At 40.6% G+C, this 22602-nt stretch overlaps 3 protein-coding genes across 10 annotated transcripts in view; 1 reads left to right on the forward strand and 2 right to left on the reverse strand.

Annotated features, from left to right (window-relative positions):
- Hpd (4-hydroxyphenylpyruvate dioxygenase) overlaps nucleotides 1-3472 on the forward strand; it is a 27252-nt gene extending 23780 nt beyond the window's left edge. The window contains exons 5-6 of one of the 3 annotated variants that reach the window (XR_010953986.1): nucleotides 2951-3102; nucleotides 3217-3472. Coding sequence is in view for 2 of the 3 variants with exons in the window: in XM_067792052.1 (XP_067648153.1) it covers nucleotides 2773-2850 (78 nt within the window). In the remaining variant the exon portion in view is untranslated. Of the gene's footprint in view, nucleotides 1-2772; nucleotides 2883-2950 lie in introns of all 3 variants that reach the window. The other 2 variants (XM_067792052.1, XM_067792053.1) reach the window with 2 other exon arrangements.
- CtIP (CTBP-interacting protein) lies at nucleotides 3060-14024 on the reverse strand. Its single transcript, XM_067792046.1, has 4 exons — nucleotides 13754-14024; nucleotides 12910-13685; nucleotides 3460-4080; nucleotides 3060-3380 (listed from the first exon to the last, which is right to left on the reverse strand). The coding sequence occupies exons 1-4, from the start codon at nucleotides 13857-13859 to the stop codon at nucleotides 3174-3176; spliced, it is 1710 nt and encodes a 569-aa protein (XP_067648147.1). The 5' UTR covers nucleotides 13860-14024; the 3' UTR covers nucleotides 3060-3173.
- Nucleotides 14025-15358: 1334 nt separating this feature from the next.
- Nucleotides 15359-20627, reverse strand: LOC137254422 (T-complex protein 1 subunit eta-like). 6 transcript variants are annotated; one of them, XM_067792068.1, is made up of 10 exons: nucleotides 20167-20621; nucleotides 19628-20105; nucleotides 19337-19563; nucleotides 19046-19275; nucleotides 18649-18988; nucleotides 18307-18595; nucleotides 18068-18241; nucleotides 17891-18024; nucleotides 16177-16501; nucleotides 15359-16117 (listed from the first exon to the last, which is right to left on the reverse strand). In XM_067792068.1, exons 7-9 carry the CDS (start codon nucleotides 18231-18233, stop codon nucleotides 16478-16480), a joined length of 324 nt encoding a protein of 107 aa, XP_067648169.1. In that variant the 5' UTR covers nucleotides 18234-18241; nucleotides 18307-18595; nucleotides 18649-18988; nucleotides 19046-19275; nucleotides 19337-19563; nucleotides 19628-20105; nucleotides 20167-20621; the 3' UTR covers nucleotides 15359-16117; nucleotides 16177-16477. The 6 variants fall into 6 exon arrangements, with proteins under 6 accessions (XP_067648169.1, XP_067648168.1, XP_067648167.1 ...); XM_067792067.1 differs by having other exon boundaries at nucleotides 18068-18251; XM_067792066.1 differs by having other exon boundaries at nucleotides 18068-18595; nucleotides 19362-19563; nucleotides 20167-20620.
- Nucleotides 20628-22602: the final 1975 nt, after the last annotated feature.

The raw sequence follows: 22602 nt of genomic DNA on the forward strand, positions 1-22602 counted from the left end.
TGTGGTTAATTTTGGAGCACTCGGTTGGTCCATAGCGAGTACTCTATACATGCATGCATGGAGTACTCGCGATTTTTGCAGGGTATCGCTTACTCGATCTCTGCTGTAATAAGAAACTGCTCTTCGCTATGAAACAATAATTGTACAAGAATAGTGAGGTTACCGCTAGCTTATTCTACTCTACCATGCATTATACTCTCCCAGAAGTTGTTCCCTGCGAAAATCGTTGGATCATGTGGTCCACTGGAGTACTTACCATTCCGCAATTTTCACAAAAGAACGAAATACCCCGTAGAGGCGTTACCTGCTTTTTAGAATAGAACAAAATATATTTACAACCCTTGCGCGGCGTAAAAAAAGCGTAACACTTTTGCCAGAGAAGAAAACGCTATTACACTGCAAGAGATGGCTATGCCGTTAAGTGTTGTACTAGTGATGTTAAAGTGTGCATCACTTATTCTTATATTGCAAGTGATGATGATGTCGCAAAGTGTTGTACTCGTGATGTTAAAGTGTGCGTCACTTCCCTGCAAAAATCGTTGGATCATGTGGTCCACTGGAGTACTTACCATTATACTCCACTGTAATGCAGCAATGGACCAACTCATGTTTCTACACGAACATATTGTAAGCAGATCATTGCTCGTTTTTAACGGTTGTAATCACTACACGATGTTTATTGGACTGTGAGTACTCCATCCCTTCAAAAAACGCGAGTACTCTATAAATAATGTAAGGAATACTCCTTTGGGAGATAGGACTGCTACAAATCTAATCTGTATTCATAGAAAAAATGTGCTCCAATTAACATTGCGATGTCCTAGGGGAGGAGGTGATCCCACTCTCGCTTTGTTTGTGAGTATTCCATAGAGTACATACTTTAGAGTACTTTCCAAAGTACTTTCACTGTAGTACTCCATGGAGCACCCATAGAGGATCATATGCCAAAGTACTAAAGAGGAATTGTGTCGGAAAGAATTATCGAAGTGAATTTAATTTAAAATGAAAGTAAATGAAGAGGGGCAATACAACTTTTATATTTTATACTACGTATATTCTTATGTTATTTAGCATTTGCGTGAATAAAGAAACTAATATAATACGCATACGCATACGTGAATAAAGCCTCCATTACTGATACTTAGCATAGACTTCACTTGGCTTGCGAACTGTCACTTACAGTTCTGTTAAACGAACATTGCATGTTACTGATTACTCAAAACTTAACTTGACTTAGAAGTCTGTTGAATTTTGATTTTCTATGTAAGTTCCAAGTGACGTTTACATTTTGAGATGCCATTTGTTTGTTTCCATTTCATTTTGACATTTTGTCATACAAATTGACATTTATTTAAAAATAAATTTCAACGCTGATTATGATGCCAGATTTTATGCGCCAAGTGGAGTATAATCGTGGCTAAGTTGCCAAGTTTACGCCAAGTCAAGTCAAATCTATGCTAAGTATCAGTAATGGAGCCTTTAATGTATACATAAAACCAGTGCGCTGATGCATTTTATCAGAGTTGCCAGAGTAAAATTTTATTATTAGTTATTTGCATGCAATATTTTACTTTTGGCAACTCTGTTCGATCGTCATCGTGTCGTGATCACTGTCGTTAAAAAATGATCAATGATCGGCTGATGGTGGTCCGCAAACGCATTGCAAAGGAGTATTGTTAGAGTACTCCAACATGAAGAAAATGGAACACGTAATCCAAGAATTTTTGCAGGGATGGATTACTCTGATGTAATGCGGAGCTGGGTTATATGGTCCAGTCCTAGGACATCGCAATGTTAATTGGACCATATTTTTTGTATGAATTGGGGTTAATTTTGGAGCATTCGGTTGGCATAGCCAGTACTCTATACATGCATGCATGGAGTACTCGCGATTTTTGCAGGGTTATTCTTACATTGCAAGTGATGATGATGTCGAAAAGTGTTGTACTCGTGATGTTAAAGTGTGCATCACTTATTCTTACATTGCAAGTGACGATGATGTCGCAAAGTGTTGTACTCGTGATGTTAACGAGTGCATCACCTACTCCTACACTGCAAGTGATGGTGATGGCATTATGTGTTGTACTCGTGATGCTATAGAGTGCATCAGAGGGCAGAAAATATTCAAAAGCTAAAAGATATGAATTGAAATGAGGGCAAATATAAAACAACAAGTGAGGTTGAGCGGGTAAATGTATGACTGAGTATGAACAAATTAAATAAACAAAAAAAAAAAATTATGCTGTTGTTGGCGCCCGTTGGCAGAGCGTTGTTGAACGGTCATAACTAGTAATAGAACGATACGAGTACTAAGTAGTATCGATACTTTTCCAAAAAATAGTCGAGTATTTCGTACTCGATGCTTTTTTCCAAGTACTGAGTAAAATATCGATGCTTTACCTCGATACTTTTTTCCGATACTTTAGCAAGTGCCGACGGTTTAAATGTTTAATGCCCGGTTTTTCAGTGCGGGTTTAAACTATTTTAAGTTTCTTCACTTTTGGTGAAAACTCCGAAGTACTCACTTGGTTCGAATATACACGATACCTTTTACTGAGTATGAGTACTAGCATCGATACTTTGATCCGAGTTTTTTATATGAGTACCAGTATCGATACTTTTTCGAAAAGTTGTATCACTAGTCATAACCGATTAAACGGTTAAGCGCCAATTAAGTATGTTATTTAACTATCTATATACAATTTTTGAAATTGTAACCAAAGTGTATAATACTGAATAATAAAACATTGTGGTTGTTGTAACATTAAATAGGTTTTGGAGCGTGTTATCTATGAGGATGGTCCTTTGTCAGATATAGGCTCGGTTCATTCCGGTAACAAGCACCGTTAAGGTATAAGCTCGACCATCTCGGGAATGATTTAGTATGACCAAATTAAACCTTTTAGACGACAACATACCTGATTTTGCTTACAATTCGTTTTCTTTCTAGGGTTTTGGTGCCGGCAACTTCAAGAGTCTCTTTACAGCAATCGAAATAGAGCAAGCAAAACGTGGAAACTTATAGAAATAAGTCAGCATTTCAAATGCGAATTTAAACATATACACACATAAAATTATCTTAATTATAATTTTATTCCAATGGTTTGTATTAGAAAAAAAAAAACAATGTTATACAAATTCTAATTAACGCACTTTTTTCATTCATTGCTTTTTTATTTACTTATTTTCCGCTGTAAATATGGATCCTCTAATAAGGTTTTATTTCGTGGATCACTGTCAGAAAAAGATGGCATTAAAGGATTCCAGTATCCCGGTGGTGTAACTGGTATGCAGTCATTTTTTGACCGATGTCGCGTACAGCGTCGCAGGTGCGCTTCAATGTCGGTCATTCTCATATTGCTGCCCATGAAGTCAATATACTTAAAAAAAAGCCAAATACAAAATCAAAATTAATATAAATATTATTTTAAAAATACTAAACGAAATATAGTGCATTACTTTTTGACACTCATCGCAGTCTATATTAAAGCATTCTTTGATGGATATTTTTTCAGTAGGCACTTCCGATAGACGGGGCTTTCTTTCAGATGCTGGTGCTGTTTCTAATTTACATTTTATTTCCGGGTCATCAACAAGCTCCTCTTCGTTTTCTACTTCTTCTTCCCATTCAGCTAGCATAGCTGCAGCCAATTCATTGGGTAACTTTTCCTTGTTCTTTTTATTAACACTTGTGGCTTTTTCAGTTCTACTATTTGTGGCTTCGGCTTTTCTAATTGTTTTTAAGAACAACATATTCTCGTCTTCTATTTCGTTGTACTCGGTCTCGTCTAAACAAATAATCGGCGGCGCTGTAGGTGTTATAGCTATAACACTTTCAGACTTTTCTGTTTCTCTTGGCTGTGGCCGCAGAAACGTGGCATCTACCAGCTTTTCAGCTTTTTCTTTCAGTCCAGTTGCTTCTTTATCGCATTGGTTATCGTCATCCTCGTCACTGCTAAAGTGAAATATGTCATCAGTATTAGTTGAGAAAGATGGAGAGAGCAATTGCTGTTTAGTGGTTGTTAATTGTTGCGCATTCGCCGAGCTCTCAGGTGATGTCGAAGCACTTGATGCACTCTCCTAGCGAGGATATTATAAATGTATGAATAATATAATAGATACTATAAATAATAGATATAATAAAAATAATCTATATATATATATATATATATATATATCGATGCTGTTAACACCGCATTTAAGACTCCTTAGGATGCCACATGTAACCAAATAAAAAATAGAGGTAATTTAATCTAATTGGACTAAAGCTTAGACGATATGCCTACGTGACCTGAATAAGTAAAGTTGTTGTTGTTGTTGTAGCGATAAGGACACTCCCCGAAAGCCTTGTTGTTGTTGTAATAACAGTGCTTCGCCCCACTCAATGGGCACGACCACTCACAAATTGTCATCAAAATTCTCTAACGGGTGTCCAAGGAAACTGGCTGTTTCAACAGGGGCGGACCATAGGGATATGGGTGTTAGAGGCGTAGGTTCCACATTTCAATTGAAAAGATGGTTGGTGTCATGTGGGGACACATCACATGCAGGACATACATTACGTATGTCGGGGTTGATTCTGGACAAGTAAGAGTTTAACCTGTTACAGTATCCAGAACGAATTTCGGTCCAGGGTGACTCATGTTTCCCTTGGTAGTGAGGCGGTGCTAAATCAAGCAGTTGTTTGTGAGGATATCCTGGTTTGTGACAATTAAGCAAGAACTGCTTGTTCAGCATTTCGTTGTGCTCTTTAATATTGAACTCTTTGGCCTCACTATGTAGATGGTGTTCGGGAGTCATAAGGAGACATCCGGTGGCAGTTCTGATTGCAGCATTTTGACTGGCCTGTAGCCTTTTCCAGTGTGTATTTTTAAGACCACGCGATCAGACCTGTGGCGCGTAGCTCATGAGCGGCCGGCCAATTGCTTTGTACGTGGTTAGCAACGTTTCTTTATCTTTTCGACCACTGGGATAATTAGCGGTCCATCTTTTTAGACAAGCGGGAAGATGTTAGCCTTCTATGTATTGGAGTAGCGTGCCGTGGTTGACTGTGTCAAAAGCCTTGACAGGTCAAGTGCCACGAGCACCGTCCTATGATGGGGTTTTTGCTGATTTAATCCGTAATTAATCTGAGTGTTAATAGCATTTAGCGCGGTGGTGGTGCTGTGCATTTTACGGAAGCCATGTTGGTGCGTGGCTAGGCGAAGATTTGCCGTGAAAAGGGAGCAGAACGGTTTCCAATGTCTTAGCTACTGGCGAAAGGAGTGACATCGGCCGATAAGACTCGCCTTCGTTAGCTGGTTTGCCAGGCTTTAGTAGCGGGGTTATCCTTGCCATTTTCCTTTTTTCGGGAATAACGAAGGATTCCAGTGACAGGTTGAAAACATGTGTGAGGTATTTTATTCCCTCATCGCCAAGGTGTTTAAGCATTGGCATGGCTATTCCGTCGGGGCCTATCGACTTGTGAGCTTGGCCTTACGGATGGCTGCTTCAACCTCTGTGGGGGTGATGGTAATGGGTGGGATGTCGTGTTTATGTTTATGAGCTCGTCTGTTAGCACGACGTCGGGCTTTGTCTACAGAAGAATGCATTATAAATTGCCGGCAAAATCCGCTGTTGTTGTTGTTGTAGCAGTGCTTCGCCCCATCCAATAGGTGTGACCGATCACAAATTGTCATCAATATACTCTAACGGGAGTCCAAGGAAACTTGTTGTTTCAACAGGGGTGGACCATAATGAAAGGGGTGTTAGAGGCGTTGGTTCCACATTACAATTGAAGAGATGGTTGGTGTCATCTGAAGGCACATTGCAAGCAGGGCATACAAATTGTCATCAATATCCTCTAACGGGAGTCCAAGGAAACTTGCTCTTTCAACAGGGGTGGACCATAATGAAAGGGGTGTTAGAGGCGTTGGTTCCACATTACAACTAAAGAGATGGTTGGTGTCATGTAGGGACACATTGCAAGCGGGGCATACATTTTGTATGTCGGGGATCATTCTGGATAGGTAAGAGTTTAACCTGTTACAGTATCCAGAACGAAGTTGAGCTAGAGTGACTCGCGTTTCCCTGGGGAGTATGCGTTCCTCTTCCGCAAGTTTTGGGTACTGTTCTCTGAGTACTGGATTCACCGGGCAATTTCTGGCATAAAGGTCCGACGCCTGTTTGTGGAGTTCACCAAGGACCTGCTTGTATTTTTTTGCTTCATACGGCTGAGTTCTCAGGTGCCGTATTTCCCCAAAATGCTTACGGAGATGACTCCTTAAGCCCCTAGGCGGTGTTGGCTCATCAATCAGATGTATGTTGGGATGCCCAGGTTTCTGAGTATTCAACAGGAACTGTTTGGTTAGCATCTCATTTCTCTCCCTGATGGGGAGTATTCTCGCCTCAATATGTAGATGGTGTTCTGGGGACATAAGAAGCCCGTGGCGGTTCTGAGAGCAGTGTTTTGGCAGGCCTGTAGCTTCTTCCAGTGGGTAGTTTTTAGGCTTGGCGACCATATAGGGGACGCGTAGCATGCAATCGGCTGGCCAATTGCTTTGTATGTGGTAATGAGCGTTTCTTTGTCTTTTCCCCAAGTACTGCCAGCAAGGGATTTGAGGATTTTAGTACGGCTCTAGATTTTCGGTACAATTTCGGCTGCATGCTCACCAAAATGTAGATCCTGATCAAACGTCACACCCAAGATTTTGGGGTGTGGGACAGTCGGTACCGTAGTGCCATCGACGTGGATGTTCAAAATGGTCGACATTTGGGACGTCCATGTTGTAAATAAGGTCGCGGAGGATTTAGTCGGTGATAATGGTATGTTTCGCGAGGCGAAAAAACTGGAGATATCAGGGAGGTAGCCGTTTATTCTGTTGCAAAGCTCATCGATCTGTGGGCCTGGGCCTGTGGCCATTATTGTGCAGTCATCGGCGTAGCAAACGATAGTAACACCTTCTGGTGGCGAAGGTAGCTTAGATATGTAGAAATTAAACAAAAATGGGGATAGGATACCACCCTGTGCCACCCCTTTTTTATTCTTCTTGGTTTTGATGTTTCATTTCTAAATTGCACCGATGCCTGCCGACCACCCAGATAATTTGCGGTCAACCTTTTAAGATATAGGGGAAAGGTAGACCCTTCCAGGTCTTGCAGTAACGTGCCATGGTTGACCGTATCAAAAGCTTTTGATAGATCTAGCGCAACGAGTACTGTTCTATGGTGGGGGTTTTGATTTAAACCGCAATTTATCTGAGCGCTAATGGCATTTAGCGCGGTGGTAGTGCTATGTAGTTTTCTGAAGCCATGCTGATGTCAGGCGAGCTGCAAATTTGCTTTGAAGTAGGGGAGCAAAATGGCTTCCAAGGTCTTGGCTATTGGCGTTAGGAGAGATATCGGGCGATATGACTGTTGTTGTTGTTGTAGCGATAAGGTTGCTCCCCGAAGGCTTTGGGGAGTATTATTGCGGCGATATGACTCTCCTATGTTAGCTGGTTTCCCATGCTTTAGTAGCGGGACCACCTTGCCCATTTTCTATTTTTCGGGTATAACAAAGGTGGAAAGAGACAGGTTGAAGACATTTGCTAAATATTTGAAACCCTGGCATCCTCAACCTCTTTGGCGGTGATGGTAATTGGCGACGCTCTAAATTTATGTTTATGTGCGTGTCTGTTGGCCCTCCGTCTATCTTTGTCGTCCGTAGAATGCATTATATATTGTCGGCAGAAAGCGAATTTTTCGCATCCGACAGCACTTTATCGCCAAAGGCGATAGAAACTTTGTCATTGTGCCTAGACGGATTCGATAGGGACTTTAAGGTGGGCCAAAGTTTACCCACACCAGCAGAGAGGTTACAACCGCTTAGGTCCTCCTCCCATTTCGCCCGCTTGTTTTCATCCACTAGCAATCTGTTGCGTTGGTTTATATCCCTTATTTGGGGGTCGCCGGGATCGAGCTGTCTTATAAGGTCACGTTCTCTCGCTAAACTTGCGGCCTCCGCCGGGCAGAGAGGTTACAACCTCTTAGGTGCTCCTCCCATTTCGCCCGCTTGTGTTCATCCACAAGCAATCTGATGCGTTGGTTTATATCCCTTGTTTGGGGGGTCGCCTGCGTTTTTCTGTAACGATGAAGTCGGCGGTACGCTCGAACGAAATAAGTATAGGCAGGTGGTCGGATGCCAATGTTACCATCGGCTGCCAGTTGACGCAGTTTACGAGTTCTGCGCTCACGATTGAGATATCCTGCGAACTGTGACAGCTTCCTACCATACGGGTGGGGGCGTCTCCGTTTATTGTGCAGAACGTCGTTTCTTCTATTTGATCCGCCAACATCTCACCCCTACTGTCCACCCGCAAGTTTGAATGTCATAAATCGTGATGGGCATTAAAGTCGCCTAAGATAATGCGATTCTTGCCAGTGAGTAAGGCGCTAATATTAGGGCGGTATCCACTGGGGCAACAGGTGGCAGGAGGGATGTAGATGTTGATGATTTCTAGGTTTGCATCGCCTGATTGGACAGATAGGCCTTGACGTTCTAAGACATTGTCCCCGCGGTCGATGCCAGGATCAAATATATGATATTGCACAGAGTGGTGTATGATAAACGTGAGACCGCCTCCATTTCCGCTCATGCAATCTTTTCTGTGGACATTATACCCAGAACAGGTTTGCAGTGCAGATCTTGCTGTGAATTTAGTCTCTTGAGTCGCAGCAATGCGTATGTTGTGCCGCTTCATGGAATCGACCGTGATCTTCCCAGTTAGTCCATTACAGTTGAACTGCAGAATTTCCAGTCTGGATTCAGGTCAAATCGTAGCTGTAAAACGGCACTCCTATCGGTGATAGAGGATATTCGAGAACAAGTTGACAAACATTTTACTGCTTTCCTAACTCTTCTCGACCATTCGAAAGCGTTTGACTCGGTCGACCACACCGTTCTCTGCAAGAAGCTGGACAACCTATTTAATTTCTCCAGCTGTGCAACAGCCCTAATCAGATCGTATTTGGCCGACCGAACTCAGGCAGTAAGTGTTGGTAGCAGAAAGTCTGACTTCGTCAGTGTTTTAAGAGGCGTCCCACAAGGCTCAATTCTTGGTCCCCTGTTATTTGTTTTGTATATAAACGATTTTCCTGGTGTTCTCGAGTATTGTTATATTCATATTTATGCTGACGACGTACAATTGTATATGTGCTGCCCTAGTGATCGTACCAGTTCATGTATTAATAACTTAAATTACGATTTGTGTCAAATTGGTACGTGGGCTTCTATGAACGGCTTATGTCTTAACCCTAAGAAGTCGAAATGTATAGTCATTCATAGAAGGTCACTAGATAAAAGTGGAATGGAAAATTTAATTTTAGACAACACTATTATAGAATACGTTGACACGGCAAAAAATCTAGGTGTAGTTTTTAACAAAACCTTGACATGGAAAGATCACATCTTCCGCACAGTGGGAAAAGTGTATGGGATGCTTCGTACACTCTGGCTTACACAATATTTTACTCCGTTACATATTCGTCTACTAATAGCAAAAGCGTACTTAATACCTACGCTCCTTTATGGTTGTAAGACTTACTCTAATTGTGACTATGTATGTAATAGGAAACTTAATGTTGTTTATAACAACATTGCTAGATACGTCTATGGGTTGAAAAGACTTGACCACGTCTCTCATTATGCTTACAGGTTGCTAAACATTTCTTTCGATAATCTTATTAAACTTAAAACGCTCACTACGCTACATAAATTAATATATATGAAGGAATTTGACTATCTGTATCGGAGGCTAAATTTTCTCCAGTCGTCTAGATCTGTTCTCCTTACCCACTTCAGACATCGTATGCTAATATCTGATCGCCAGTTCTTCATTACTTCCATACGTCTATGGAACTCGCTCCCTTCTAGACTTAGGCTTATAAGCAATGCTCTGCTCTTCAATAAAGAATTAACAAGTTTCTATAATAACCTAGACAATTAAAATACTGATTTCTTCTAAGCAAATGTACTCTATCATTCGTTTATTTATTTATTTATTATTTATTAAATATATTATTTATTGTACCCTTTTCTTAGCCATAGTCATTAGCTTTAAGTTTCAAGTTTAAATTGTTCCTATTTTATGCCTTTTACCGACTAGCATTATAAAATAATTTTTGCAAAATTGTTGTGCTGGGATGAATTGCCTAATAAATACAAATACAAAATACAAATACGTCGTTTCTTATATTTGATCCGTCAACATCTCACCCCTACTGTCCGCCCGCAAGTTTGAATGTCAAAGAACGTGATGGGCATTGAAATTGCCTAAGATAATGCGATTGTTGCCAGTGAGTAAGGCGCTGATATAAGAGCGGTATCCACTGGGGCAACAGGTGGCAGGAGGGATGTAGATGTTGATAATTTCTAGGTTTGCATCGCCTGACCGGACAGATAAGCCTTGACGTTCTAAGACACTGTCCCTGCGGCCGATGTCGGGATAAAATATATGATATTGCACAGAGTGGTGTATGATAAACGCGAGGCCGCCTCCATTTCCGCTCTCGCGATCTTTTCTGTGGACATTATACCCAGAACAGGTCTGCAGAGCAGATCTTGCTGTGAGTTTAGTCTCTTGAATCGCAGCAATGCGGATGTTGTGCCGCTTCATGAAATCGTCTATCTCCGTGATCTTCCCAGTTAATCCATTACAGTTTAACTGCAAAATTCTGAAGTGCATAGGGGGAGACGTCGTCACTCTGGGAGTAAATGACGGGTGACTACGCCTGGGTTGTGAAGGCTAGGACGATAGGTGATGCAACCATCCCTTACACGAGACACACTGACAAGAGTATGACCGTCACAAAAAGATTCTTTTCCGGCATATGCAGCAGAAACATTTCTCAGGACCAGGGTCAGGTGACGGACCCTGATTGGGTTCGATACCATCCCGGAGCAAGAGAATATGGAGCAGTCCCGGTGGGAGGATGACAATTTGTGGGAGGGACGCAACAAATTAAATGGGGTTACACTGAAATGACAGTCCTTGGTCGAGAAAAATCCCGAGTCGCTCCGGTACATAGAACCGACTGCTTTGGAAACCGCAGACATTTTGTATGTTGTTGTTGTTGTATTGATAAGGTTGCTCCCCGAAGGTTTGGGGAGTGTTATCGATGTGATGGTATACATCCGGTACACTCCGGTAACACAGCACCATTAAGGTGCTAGCCCAACCATCTCGGGAACGATTTATATGGCGACATTAAACCTTCAGACTATCCCCCCTCCCCACCCCCAAGTTCAATGAGGAGCTTGGAGTCGCCAGAGCCTCGTCTGTTAGTGAAACAGGATTCGGCGCGGATAGGTGATTTTGACAATTGGGTTTGGAGAAGCTATGTATTGCGCTGGCAACCTGAAGGGTTGCGCTACACAGCCCCTTGAATGTGGTATTTTAGTCGTCTCTTACGACAGGCATACCTACCGCGGGTATATTCTGACCCTTAACCCGCTGGGGAAATCCTCTGAATGAAGTCTAAGAAAACTTGAAGTTTCAACAGCACAACCCTGTTACAGGTGTTGGTTTCACATCGCAATTGAAAAGATGGTTGGTGGCATATTGAGACACATAGAATGCAGGGCATACATTACGTATGTCGAGGTTGACTCTGGTGCCCCAGCGGGTTAGGGGATCAGAATATACCCGCGGTAGGTATGCCTGTCGTAAGAGGCGACTAAAATACCAGATTCAAGGGGTTGTGTAACGCAACCCTTCAGGTTGCCAGCGCAATATATAGCTTCTCCGAACCCAATTGTCAACCTCGCCTATCCGCGGCGAATCCTGTTTCACTAACAGACTAGGCTCTGGCGACCACAAGCTCCTCATGGAACTTGGGGGTGGGGAGGGGGGATAGGCCTGAAGGTTTAATGTGGCCACATAAATCGTTCCCGAGATGGTCGGGCTAGCACCTTAATGGTGCTGTGGTACCGGAGCGTACCGGATCTTTATCCGGCAAAGGACCATCACATCGATAACACTCCCCAAAGCCTTCGGGGGGCAACCTTATCGCTACAACAACAACAACAACAGGTTGACTCTGGATAAGGAAGAGTTTAACCTACATATTACAATATCCAGATCGAACTTGAGGCAGAGTGATGGGCGCTTGTCTGGGAAGTCTGCTTTCCTCAACTCAACTTGTAACCCCATTTAACTTGCATTCGAAATCAGATTTTATATTAATGAAATGAGGAATGAACTATATAGCTTTTATTTTATATTAGGGTGTTAGAGGCGTTGGTTCTTCTACTTACTTAATTGGCGCTTAACCGTCTAAACGGTTTTGGCCATCCAACAAGGCGCGCCAGTCGCTCCTTCGCTCTGCCAACCGGCGCCAATTGGTCACACCAAGGGAGTTTAAATCGTTTTCCACCTGGTCCTTCCAACGAAGTCGGGGCCGCCCTCTACCTCTGCTTCCTTAGGCGGGTTCCGATAGAAACACTTTCTTGGCCGGAGCATCATCATTCATTCGCATAACATGGCCTAGCCAGCGCAGCCGCTCCGTTTTAATTCGCTGGACTATGTTGATGGCTGCGTATAGCGTTGGTTCTTCAATGCACTTAAAAAATGGATAGATCAATCGGGATCATGTTCTGCCGTTAAATGCAACCATCCTTTGCACGTGACATACTGAAATGAGTGTGATTTCTGGCCATTCCGTTTCTCTGGGTAGGGCTAGGTTCAACAACTTCCCGAAGCAAGAGATGACAATTTGTGGGAGGGGCGCAACGAATTAAATGGCTTCCACTGAAATTACGGCTGCCGTGGGAATATAGACAAATGTATATTCAAGGCTCTAAGCATACAAATTTTGTGTAAAGAGTTTAATTCGGAAATTGCTATGTATGCAAATGTAGGTATGTATATAATTAATTAAAACACAACTTACATCTTTTATTTTATTGGTTTGCATTGCTACTATTTGCGTTAATCTTGATTGCTTCAATTTACGTTCGCCACTTTTGTTTAATGACAATAAAGCTCGCTTCTTTTGTATATCATCAAAATCAGTAGAAGCCCTTTTAAGCATAGCTCTACGATTATCAATTTTAGTATTTTTGCCCAACCAATCAGAATTTTTTGCATGAAGTTTTGCTTTATTCCTAAAATCATTGCCGTTGTCTTCTTCGCTAGATGCACAATTATGCTCACGTAGCTCTGTATGTAAAGATTTACCAACACGTCCGCGTGCTTTTAAGAATCCTAGTGCACTTTTATTTTCATTGTTTTTGGATATGCAAGTGGGGGACGTGTTATGTTTGAATATGCTTCCAATAGTATCCAATGTTGCAGTTAGGCGTGGGGGACTGCTCAATTGTTCCGATGCGGAAGTTAATTCTTGGCCATGTTGTCCCGGACTTAAAATGCATGTTGCGTCTATTTGCAATTGTTCGCTATCCATTGCCATGTTTAGAAATGCTGGTGACCCATCACTTATTGTGGTACGATCTGTTTCTGCAGGTGTCTTGTTGTTTTCAATAACTAATGAAATATTGCTGGTGTTGTGGCGAAATTTTGGTGTTTGAATAATGCTTTTGTCCTTGTACTGCTTTCGTGGCTCTTTTTGCTCCTTATTAAGGTTTGCTACTTTTGATTGGAGGGACTTGTAATTTTCTTCCAGTTTTTCACTTCGACTACGTTCTTCAACACAAAGGTGTTGTAAAGCTAAAAAAAAAAAGACAGCACAACCTGCATGGATGGCTTGCTCTTATTTATTTTATTTATTTACTTACCATAGACATAATTCGTGAATTCCTTCATGAGCGATTCACATTTTTCCACATATAAATCCACCCATCCTTTATCAGTTAAATCAAAGTCCTTTTTGGTGCAAGGCATCGAATGTGTATTGGGAAAAATAAATGTAAAACGAGTTCATACACAGGACCACCTAAAAAAAATTTAATTATAGTAAACAATGAATTCAATGGCGCATAATCATAGTCAAAATAAAATAGGTTTTAAATTTAGTTGCAGCTTTTTTGACAGATAGCTAATGATGTCAAAAAGCTGCAACTGAATTTAAAACCTATTTTCATTGTAAATTTTACCAAGTAGCGCAACTAACAGCTGATCGGTGAAAATTCGCACATTCACACGCACAGTTCTCGACTCAGTTTCAAAACAAAACTTTAGATTATTTAATTCAAATTTTAAAGTGAGATAATCCTTACAAATTTATGTATACAGAATATATATGGCGTTTTTGTTGTTATTAAAACAATAGTTGTGTTTATATTAAAGCTTTTATCATTTTTTTTTTTTAACTTTGAAAAATCTCCGAACACCATTACTTCATTATATGACATTCGACTGCCTAGTCCACTGCCTTCCACTCTATTCGCAACATAACCTCTACTTAAGCTGCCAAACTATATAGTAAACAATGCCTATTTTATTTTGACTATGATTATGCGCCAATATCTTTTGTTTTTGTTTCTTTTACTAGACCAAATGTCAAAATGATAAGAAAATGTCAAATTACAATAACATATTTATAACCATATGGTTCAATTATGTACAGGTTGGCTCACCTCATCAGCTGATTTTATTCATGTCATTGCATTGTCGAAGGGATTATCAAAAGATGTCAAACTCAAAATGAAACCAACACATTGGCAACATTTTACTTACACATACAAAAACTGCTAAGTTTTATGTTTCCATTTCATACCATTCGCACCAACACCAATACACAGATTTTGACAATTTGTACAGACATATTTTGTTGCTTTACAGATGAGCCAACATGTATATAGTTGAACCATGTTTATAACCCATGGTTAAATTATATGGTTGTCTCATCACATCAGCTGATTTTATTTATTTCATTACATGGTCGAGGGGATTGTCAAAAGGAGATGGCAAACTCAAAATGAAACCAACACATTGGCAACATTTTCTTACACATACAGAGTGCCAAGTTTTATTTTTCCATTCCATACCATTCGCACCCTGCAAAAACGCTCCACGTCATTTTACTAGTCATTTTACGGTCATTGTGACTTTCTGCAGCAGTTATATTCATAGTCACGTTTGCATGGGCGTGATGAACTTTTGTGACCAAATTTTCCGTTTCGTTCCTATTAATGCGATCGTGCATTCCGCTCCCACTTATAGGATGTGAGCATAGCACTGTGCTGCTCACACACGTCACAATGCTCGTCAAATGGCGGTAATTTTTCCGTCATTTCACTCTACATTTTCGAGTCATTTGACAATCAATTTTACTGCGGTTTTACCATTTATATAACCGCCATATAACGTGAATTTTACCTGCAGATTTACTTTACCTGGAGCAGCCATATGAATAAAATATGAACCAAAAAAATTGAATTTTCAATATTTATTATTTTCAATATTATTATATATGTACATGAACTTGGAACTTATATTAATCCAGTTCATATAAAACAGAAGAACTTTAATAATAAACTCGCTTAATTGGTTTTTGTTTTCCAATTGAAATCCCTTCTAAGCGAGCAAAAAATAATTTTAAGCTTCAGAAAAAACTCCAATTATTTGAATAATCTACAACTTAAAGCTTAGTAGAAATTCAGATCAAGAATATTCAAAGGTGTCGTGGATCCGATTGCTGTCGTAATTGAAGAATTTAAAGATGTACGACTTGTAATTAAGTCAGACTTATTATTGTTCTAAATCTAATTATTCAAGCAATAATTCTACAACCCTTAGCAGGAGTATTGATTGGTTTCAAATCTAATTCCGACAGCAATCGTATCACATCCCTTATTATATATGTACGTGATATTGCAACTTAAATTAATACTGTTGATATAAAGAAAAGAAAATACTTTAACAATAAATAAACTCTCTTAATTGGTTTTTGTTTTCCAATTGAAATCTTTTCCTGTGCAAGCACATCGCTAACCTATGTTGGCAAAAGATATGATTATACTGTCTTCGATAGATAGTCGGACGAGCCGCTACTCGGCGAAGTAGAGATGACCGTTGTGTCGGTGGCAGGTGTTACAACAGCAGTTTCTAACTTTACACCATCCGTACAGTGTTATGAATGCTTCACTGCCTTTTCCAATTGCTTGGCGGCAGCAATTTTGCTGTTTGTAAAGCTTTAGCTGTAATGCAAATATATAGATGGGTTAAAGTGGTTTTCGTATGTTATCCAACAACTCACCCTATACCATCATCAGAGCCTCCTCATCGATTTTGAATATGTGTACTGTTTCAGTATTCAGACCCAGTTCGTGCAACCGATTCATTCATATACTGTGGGTATTTGAGCCGTAGACCCAATGGAAGATATTTTGATCCTTTTTGAAGTGTAACATTTGTAAACAGTTGGGTTTCTCTGCTGTCACCATCACCACTAGAGAGCTATTGTAGAAACGCTCGACCAAGATAATATGTGAGATTTACACGCATAGATTTCTTCCACCTTTTCACAGTTATTGATGGAGAAAATGCGAAAGCCATATTTACCATCCAATACCGAAATAGAACTGTAGAGGAAGAAACATTTTATAAAATTTAATAAAATCAAAAAATGATAGTTGTGCTAAAATGGGGTAACGTATTGTATGTTAAAGTATAGCGAAGTCTCAGCGGCTTTGTCCTGGTGAAAATTGAGTTTGAATAGGTTTTATTCTTCATTTTTAGAAACATGTACGAAGGTACCTGGTAAGATATTAAAAATCCTCAACGCTTTTTTTGCTATAACTTAAAAAAACTCATATTCAAACTTCTGCTTAACTTCTAAATATCAATAGCTACCTTTACCACCAGGAGTCACTATTGCTTCTACGCCTATGCTATTGTTTCCTACATCGATGAACTTTGTAATAAAATAAACAGCTATCTCCCCAATCTCTCCAGTTTTGTCGCCTCGCGAAACCTGATATTTTCATCAACCAAATCATCGGTGACCTTATTTAAAACATGCCAAATGTCGACCGTGCTTGGGAGCAGTGGTGGACCCAACAGAAGAGGAGATCGAGGGCTTGGCATGGGCTCATGAGGCGGTAGAAGTAGGTCGAAGGCAGTTCAAAAGGTTTGCTGCGAGAAACCCTCGGTTCTGCAACCGGTATGAGGAGGAAGAAGCGTCGAATGGCAGAAAGGGCCCAGTCCCAGAGCCGCGACGCAGGGCGGATTTGGCGTTTACTATGCGCAAACGGAAGGACGGGTGCGAGCTGTAGTAATGGTAAGGAAACAGCTGCATTCATATATGCTGCCTAATTACACTACTGAGGACGTCGTAGTGGTGGTGAAATCGCCGGGCTCAGATGGTACATGTCCGGCCATGCTACAAGTTTCAAGTAGGGCGGTCGTGGGATGGCTTAAAATAATATTCGATGGGTGCATAAACTGAATCATGTACCGCACTCTTGGAGAACTGCTCGTGTAGCTTTCCTACCAAAGGCGGGGAAGATCGGTCACGTGTATCCCAAAGATTATAGACCCAATAGCTTACCATCATTTCTGCTCAAAACCTTTGAGAGGCTGCTAGAATCTGAACCCCTGAAGGGTTGCGCTACACAGCCCCTTGAATCTGGTATCTGACCCCTAACCCGCTGGGGGTATTTGGACACAATCTTTTCATTATATTACTTAACAATTTAAAGGCTTCATTCTGTATTGCGAACGATAGCTCAGGCGAACGATTCGCCTCCAAACGATATAGTCTAGCAATGGTATTCTCTATCATTTTCGTTCGGTCTTTACCTTTCTAACTAACAGGAAGGCAAAAGTAATTGTCAAGTGAAAAGTTGCCATTGTTTAACATAGTGCAAATACACTAGCGATTCGTCTCTGATCCGCATCGAAAGTTCGTTTCGTAATAGAGAATGAGGCCCTAAGATTAGACATTTTTTTCAATTTGTATTTTGACTTACCAGCAACAACAGAATCATGTTTAATTGTACGCCGCACAAGCAATTTAGCATCATGTAACGAAGCTCAGTTTCTTCCAAAAATTGTTCAACACTGCCACGTAAAATCAATGTACTTGTTCTAGCATTAACGCAACCTTTAAATAATTATAAACTATAAAAATGAAATTAATGTCAAACCTTGGAAAATGTTGAAACGTTCACCACCAACCTGACGTTCTTCAAAGTAATCACATTGACCCAAAACACTTGAATTAATATCATTAGCTGTAGTCATAACAGCACCACCACAAGCTTTCATTCTACGTTTCCAATCTTCTTCTGGTACATGAACAGCACAGAACATATCACGATCTGCAAAATACTGTGTATCAACATCACCAATTGGCAATTTAGAAAACACAACATTGGCGCCTTACTTAGCTAGTTTATTCTACAGAATACGCCATTCAGCATTAACAATTTTCTGATACTCTTGGACATTAGAGGACATTGCTGTGGCAGATCATTTTTCCAATAACACTTTGTTGCTCCTTTGATTGGCGCTTCGACATGTACAGCCATGTCATATTTTAGCATGCATAATTGTAATGCTTTACGTATAGCTTTAATGATGATACGTGCATGCACGCCTTCCTCAACATCTGGCTTAACTTGTTTTAAGATTTCACATGCTTAAAATACTACTGAAGTGGTGCCATCGCCGACCTGATAAGAGAAACATTTTTATTCTACACATTCTAATATAACAAAAAACTTACCTCAGCATTTTGAGATTTGGCGATGTCTACTAGAGTTTTACGGCTGGATTCACAATATCCAATGGTTTCATAATGGTTTCCCCATCATTTGAAATTGTGGCCTTACCACTGGAATCAACAATATGCTGGTCAATACTACGTGAACCCAATGTAGTGCGTACAGTGCCACAATTGAATGCGAGGCATTGATGTTGGATATGAGTTGAGGTTTACCATGAGAGCTATCGGTACCCAAGCATTTTTTACACAAATACTCATGTACCCAATACAAGTTCAAGACATTCATATTTATCGACACGCTGTCCGGTATGGCCCAAATGTTGGAAATATGCAGTTGGCACTGTTGAGAAAAAATATGGATCAATGAAGACAAGTAAAAGTGAAATATTTTTTTTACCATCTCTTGTTACTTTACACATTAGACATTGGAAACGACGACCAGCATCTACAAGTTGCTATTGAGCCTTGCAACGATTGCATCTAATTGCACCCAATTCACCAAAATTTACAATGGGTGGCTCATATTCACCCTCAACCGTGCGTGCCATTGGTGAGACGGTAAGTGTAATGGACAAAGCTGTTGTTTTTAATAAATCAGCTGTTGCAGGTATGCAATACAAAGACGACCTGCAGAGAAGAAAGATCAATGTAATTGCCAAAAAAAAACATTAATTCCGATTATCGATACCTAACGTAACGTGGCAAGGAGTTACCCTGATCTTCTACCACATATTTTGTGGTCACCAATGGTGGTAATAAACCCTGTTCATTAGTAATAAAAGCACCACCAGCGCTATTTTTATTTTCAATGATAACGCTTATCGGATTTGGCATCTGATCGGGATCTAAACGGCGTTGGGCTTGATCATACTGTTGCGGCTGTTGATATTTACCAGTAACAGGTGCAGGTGGTTGCTAAAGAAAATAACACAAAAATAATCATCAGCAAATTTGTAAATTATTAGTTGTATTAACATACATTATAACCAGGACGTCCGGACGTGTCCGGGTATTGGAGGTTGACCCGGCTTGGGTGGTTGACTGAGCATTGGCGTCTGTCCAGGTTGCGTTGGTGGCATCATAAAAGCAATCAATAACAAGTGCCAAGAATATATCCGCGGCATACCTGCCGACCAAAATGATTCAGGGGGTTGTGATTGCCAACCTCACCTACCCGTGGCGAATCCTGTACCTAACAATTTGGTGTGAACAATTGGTGCCAGTTAACCCTCTGAAATAATCGGCGCAATTGTACGCCATTGTGTTGGCATTAATTTGGCAAAATGCAAAAGCTTCTCATCCTTCTCCCATGACCATTCTGTCTTCTTTATGCTAGGATCAAGCCATTCGTACCAGCGTGCCTTACATTGCTTGGCAGATTTGCGGTGCAGCAGTTATGCAATACGTGACCACTGGTTTTTACCATATTTCATTACAGCTGCTTTGAGGATTTCATCCTGAAAGTTATCAATTTAGTTAATAAACGGCCAAGAGTAACCAGTCGCGTCAAATGCTTACCTCAGTGTTTCTCCACACACCATCTTTTATCATAATTCGCGGCATGGTGCTACATAATTGTGATGTCTTTCGATGAGCACAAAAATCAAATAAAAAATTGTTGTCGAAATAAACAGCAAAAATCATTGTATATTAAAGACTTTGGGAAAATTTTATAATAGCACCCCCCGAGTTAGGGGTAAAACTTGGTATCAAATGAAAGAGGGAGTTCTCCCGATCACAAATATATATATTTTAAAGTGTGCAAACTTATAACTTAAAAGTTATTTGTTGTTAAAGTTTGCAAATTTAGCAAATTTCTATAGCACTTTAAATTACAATTTACTTACTTACTTACTTAATTGGCGCTTAACCGTCTAAACGGTTATGGCCGTCCAACAAGGCGCGCCAGTCGCTCCTTCGCTCCGCCAACCGGCGCCAATTGGTCACACCAAGGGAGTTTAAATCGTTTTCCACCTGGTCCTTCCAACGGAGTGGGGGCCGCCCTCTACCTCTGCTTCCATAGGCGGGTTCCGATAGAAACACTTTCTTGGCCGGAGCATCATCTTTCATTCGCATAACATGGCCTAGCCAGCGCAGCCGCTGCGTTTTAATTCGCTGGACTATGTTGATGTCTGCGTATAGCTCGTACAGCTCATCATTAAATCTTCTTCGGTACTCGCCATCGCCAACGCGTAGAGGTCCATAAATCTTTCGAAGAACTTTTCTCTCGAACACTCCCAAAGCCGCTTCATCTGCTGTTGTCATGGTCCATGCTTCTGCCCCATATAGCAGGACGGGTACGATAAGTGACTTGTAGAGTATGATTTTCGTTCGCCGAGAGAGGACTTTACTTTTCAATTGCCTACCTAGTCCAAAGTAGCATTTATTGGCAAGATTGATTCTTCGCTGGATTTCAGTGCTGATGTTGTTGCTAATGTTGATGCTGGTTCCCAAATAAACGAAGTCTTTTACTATTTCGAAATTATGGCTGCCAACAGTAGCGTGGTTGCCAAGGCGCATATGCGCTGACTCTTTGCTCGATGACAGCAGGTACTCCTTTGGGAGTATAGGAGTGTTCCAAAATTAATCTGTATTCATACAAAAAATGTGCTCCAATTAACATTGTGATGTCCTAGGAGAGGAGTAGGTGATCCCACTCTCGCTTTGTTTGTGAGTATTCCATAGAGTACATTCGTGAGAGTACTTTCCAAAGTACTTTCACTGTAGTACTCCAAGGAGCACCCACAGAGGATCATATGCCAAAGCACTCCGATAATTCTTTCCGAAACAATTCCTCTTTAGTACTTTGGCATATGATCCTCTGTGGGTGCTCCTTGGAGTACTACAGTGAAAGTACTTTGGAAAGTACTCTCACGAATGTACTCTATGGAATACTCACAAACAAAGCGAGAGTGGGATCACCTACTCCTCTCCTAGGACATCACAATGTTAATTGGAGCACATTTTTTGTATGAATACAGATTAATTTTGGAACACTCCTATACTCCCAAAGGAGTATTCCTTACATTATTTATGGAATACTCGCGTTTTTTGAAGGGCATGTTTATAACAGAGCACTTGTTTTTACATAGGTAAGTAATGGTATAAATATTACCAGGTAAAACCATTTACTCATCTTGGTGGCCATGATGATTTTTGTTTTTTAAAAAAATTTTAAAATCACTCTCTTAAACTTTGTGGAAATGCCAAACCAAAGAAAACACATAAAAAATTATTGGTATGACATTTTTCACTTTTTTTTAATGCCAAAAAAATTAAATGCTTATGAAATAAGTAAAAAAATATTTCGAAAAGTTTTGAAATCCGTTTTTATGTATATGGCAAAAAAATTAGATGCCAATATAGTGGATGCCTCAACCCGTCCTATTTTTGCAAAGGGACAAATGAAAAGACCTTACTTCTTATCCTCTTCTAATTAAGAAGCGAATGTTGGAGACCACCCCTATTGATTTTTCATTAACCTTCTTCACCTTCTTTAACTCTTAAATATGCTGAAACTTCACTTCATAAGAGATCATCAGTGTCAAATGTTCCTCGCGGTTGGAAGATAAATTCGTTAATTGGCGCTTAACCGTTGAGGAGATGCTGGTCGTTGCGTAACAAGTCACTCCAGCTAACCCTATTTCGCAATAACTGACGCCAACAGGGGGCACCAAGAGAGATCAAAGTCATCCCCCACCAGCTTCTCCGAACTCTGGTGAGATCTTCCCATAACTTGCCCACGCCAGCAAAAGCGCTGTAGCTCTTCGCAGCTTAGCTAAACAGCATCGTTCAGTTGAAGTGTGATAGTTCATTAAGGCTGAATTTACCGGCGTATGCAGCCGTGGTCTAGAGCTAGTGTGTTGGCCTATCCATCAAAAATATTTAAGAAAATTTGTATAAATGGTATCGATTATCCCTCGGCGAGTACCCACACTGTAATGTGGAACCAAC

This window comes from Eurosta solidaginis, chromosome 5 (assembly GCF_040869045.1).
Source record: "Eurosta solidaginis isolate ZX-2024a chromosome 5, ASM4086904v1, whole genome shotgun sequence".
Lineage (NCBI taxonomy): Eukaryota > Metazoa > Arthropoda > Insecta > Diptera > Tephritidae > Eurosta > Eurosta solidaginis.

Bases quoted from the DNA above. Each gene is read 5' to 3' on its own strand.
- CtIP (XM_067792046.1), bottom strand. From the start codon at position 13,859: ATGCCTTGCACCAAAAAGGACTTTGATTTAACTGATAAAGGATGGGTG. The intron at 13,686-13,753 runs GTAAGTAAATAA...TTTTTTTTTTAG, and splicing joins ATTCACGAATTATGTCTATG to CTTTACAACACCTTTGTGTT. The intron at 4,081-12,909 runs GTAAGTTGTGTT...TATCCTCGCTAG, and splicing joins AAACCAATAAAATAAAAGAT to GAGAGTGCATCAAGTGCTTC.
- LOC137254422 (XM_067792068.1), bottom strand. From the start codon at position 18,233: ATGTTCTGTGCTGTTCATGTACCAGAAGAAGATTGGAAACGTAGAATG. The intron at 18,025-18,067 runs GTTTGACATTAA...AATTATTTAAAG, and splicing joins ACGTTTCAACATTTTCCAAG to GTTGCGTTAATGCTAGAACA. The intron at 16,502-17,890 runs GTAAGTCAAAAT...CTTCCTCTACAG, and splicing joins ACATGATTCTGTTGTTGCTG to TTCTATTTCGGTATTGGATG.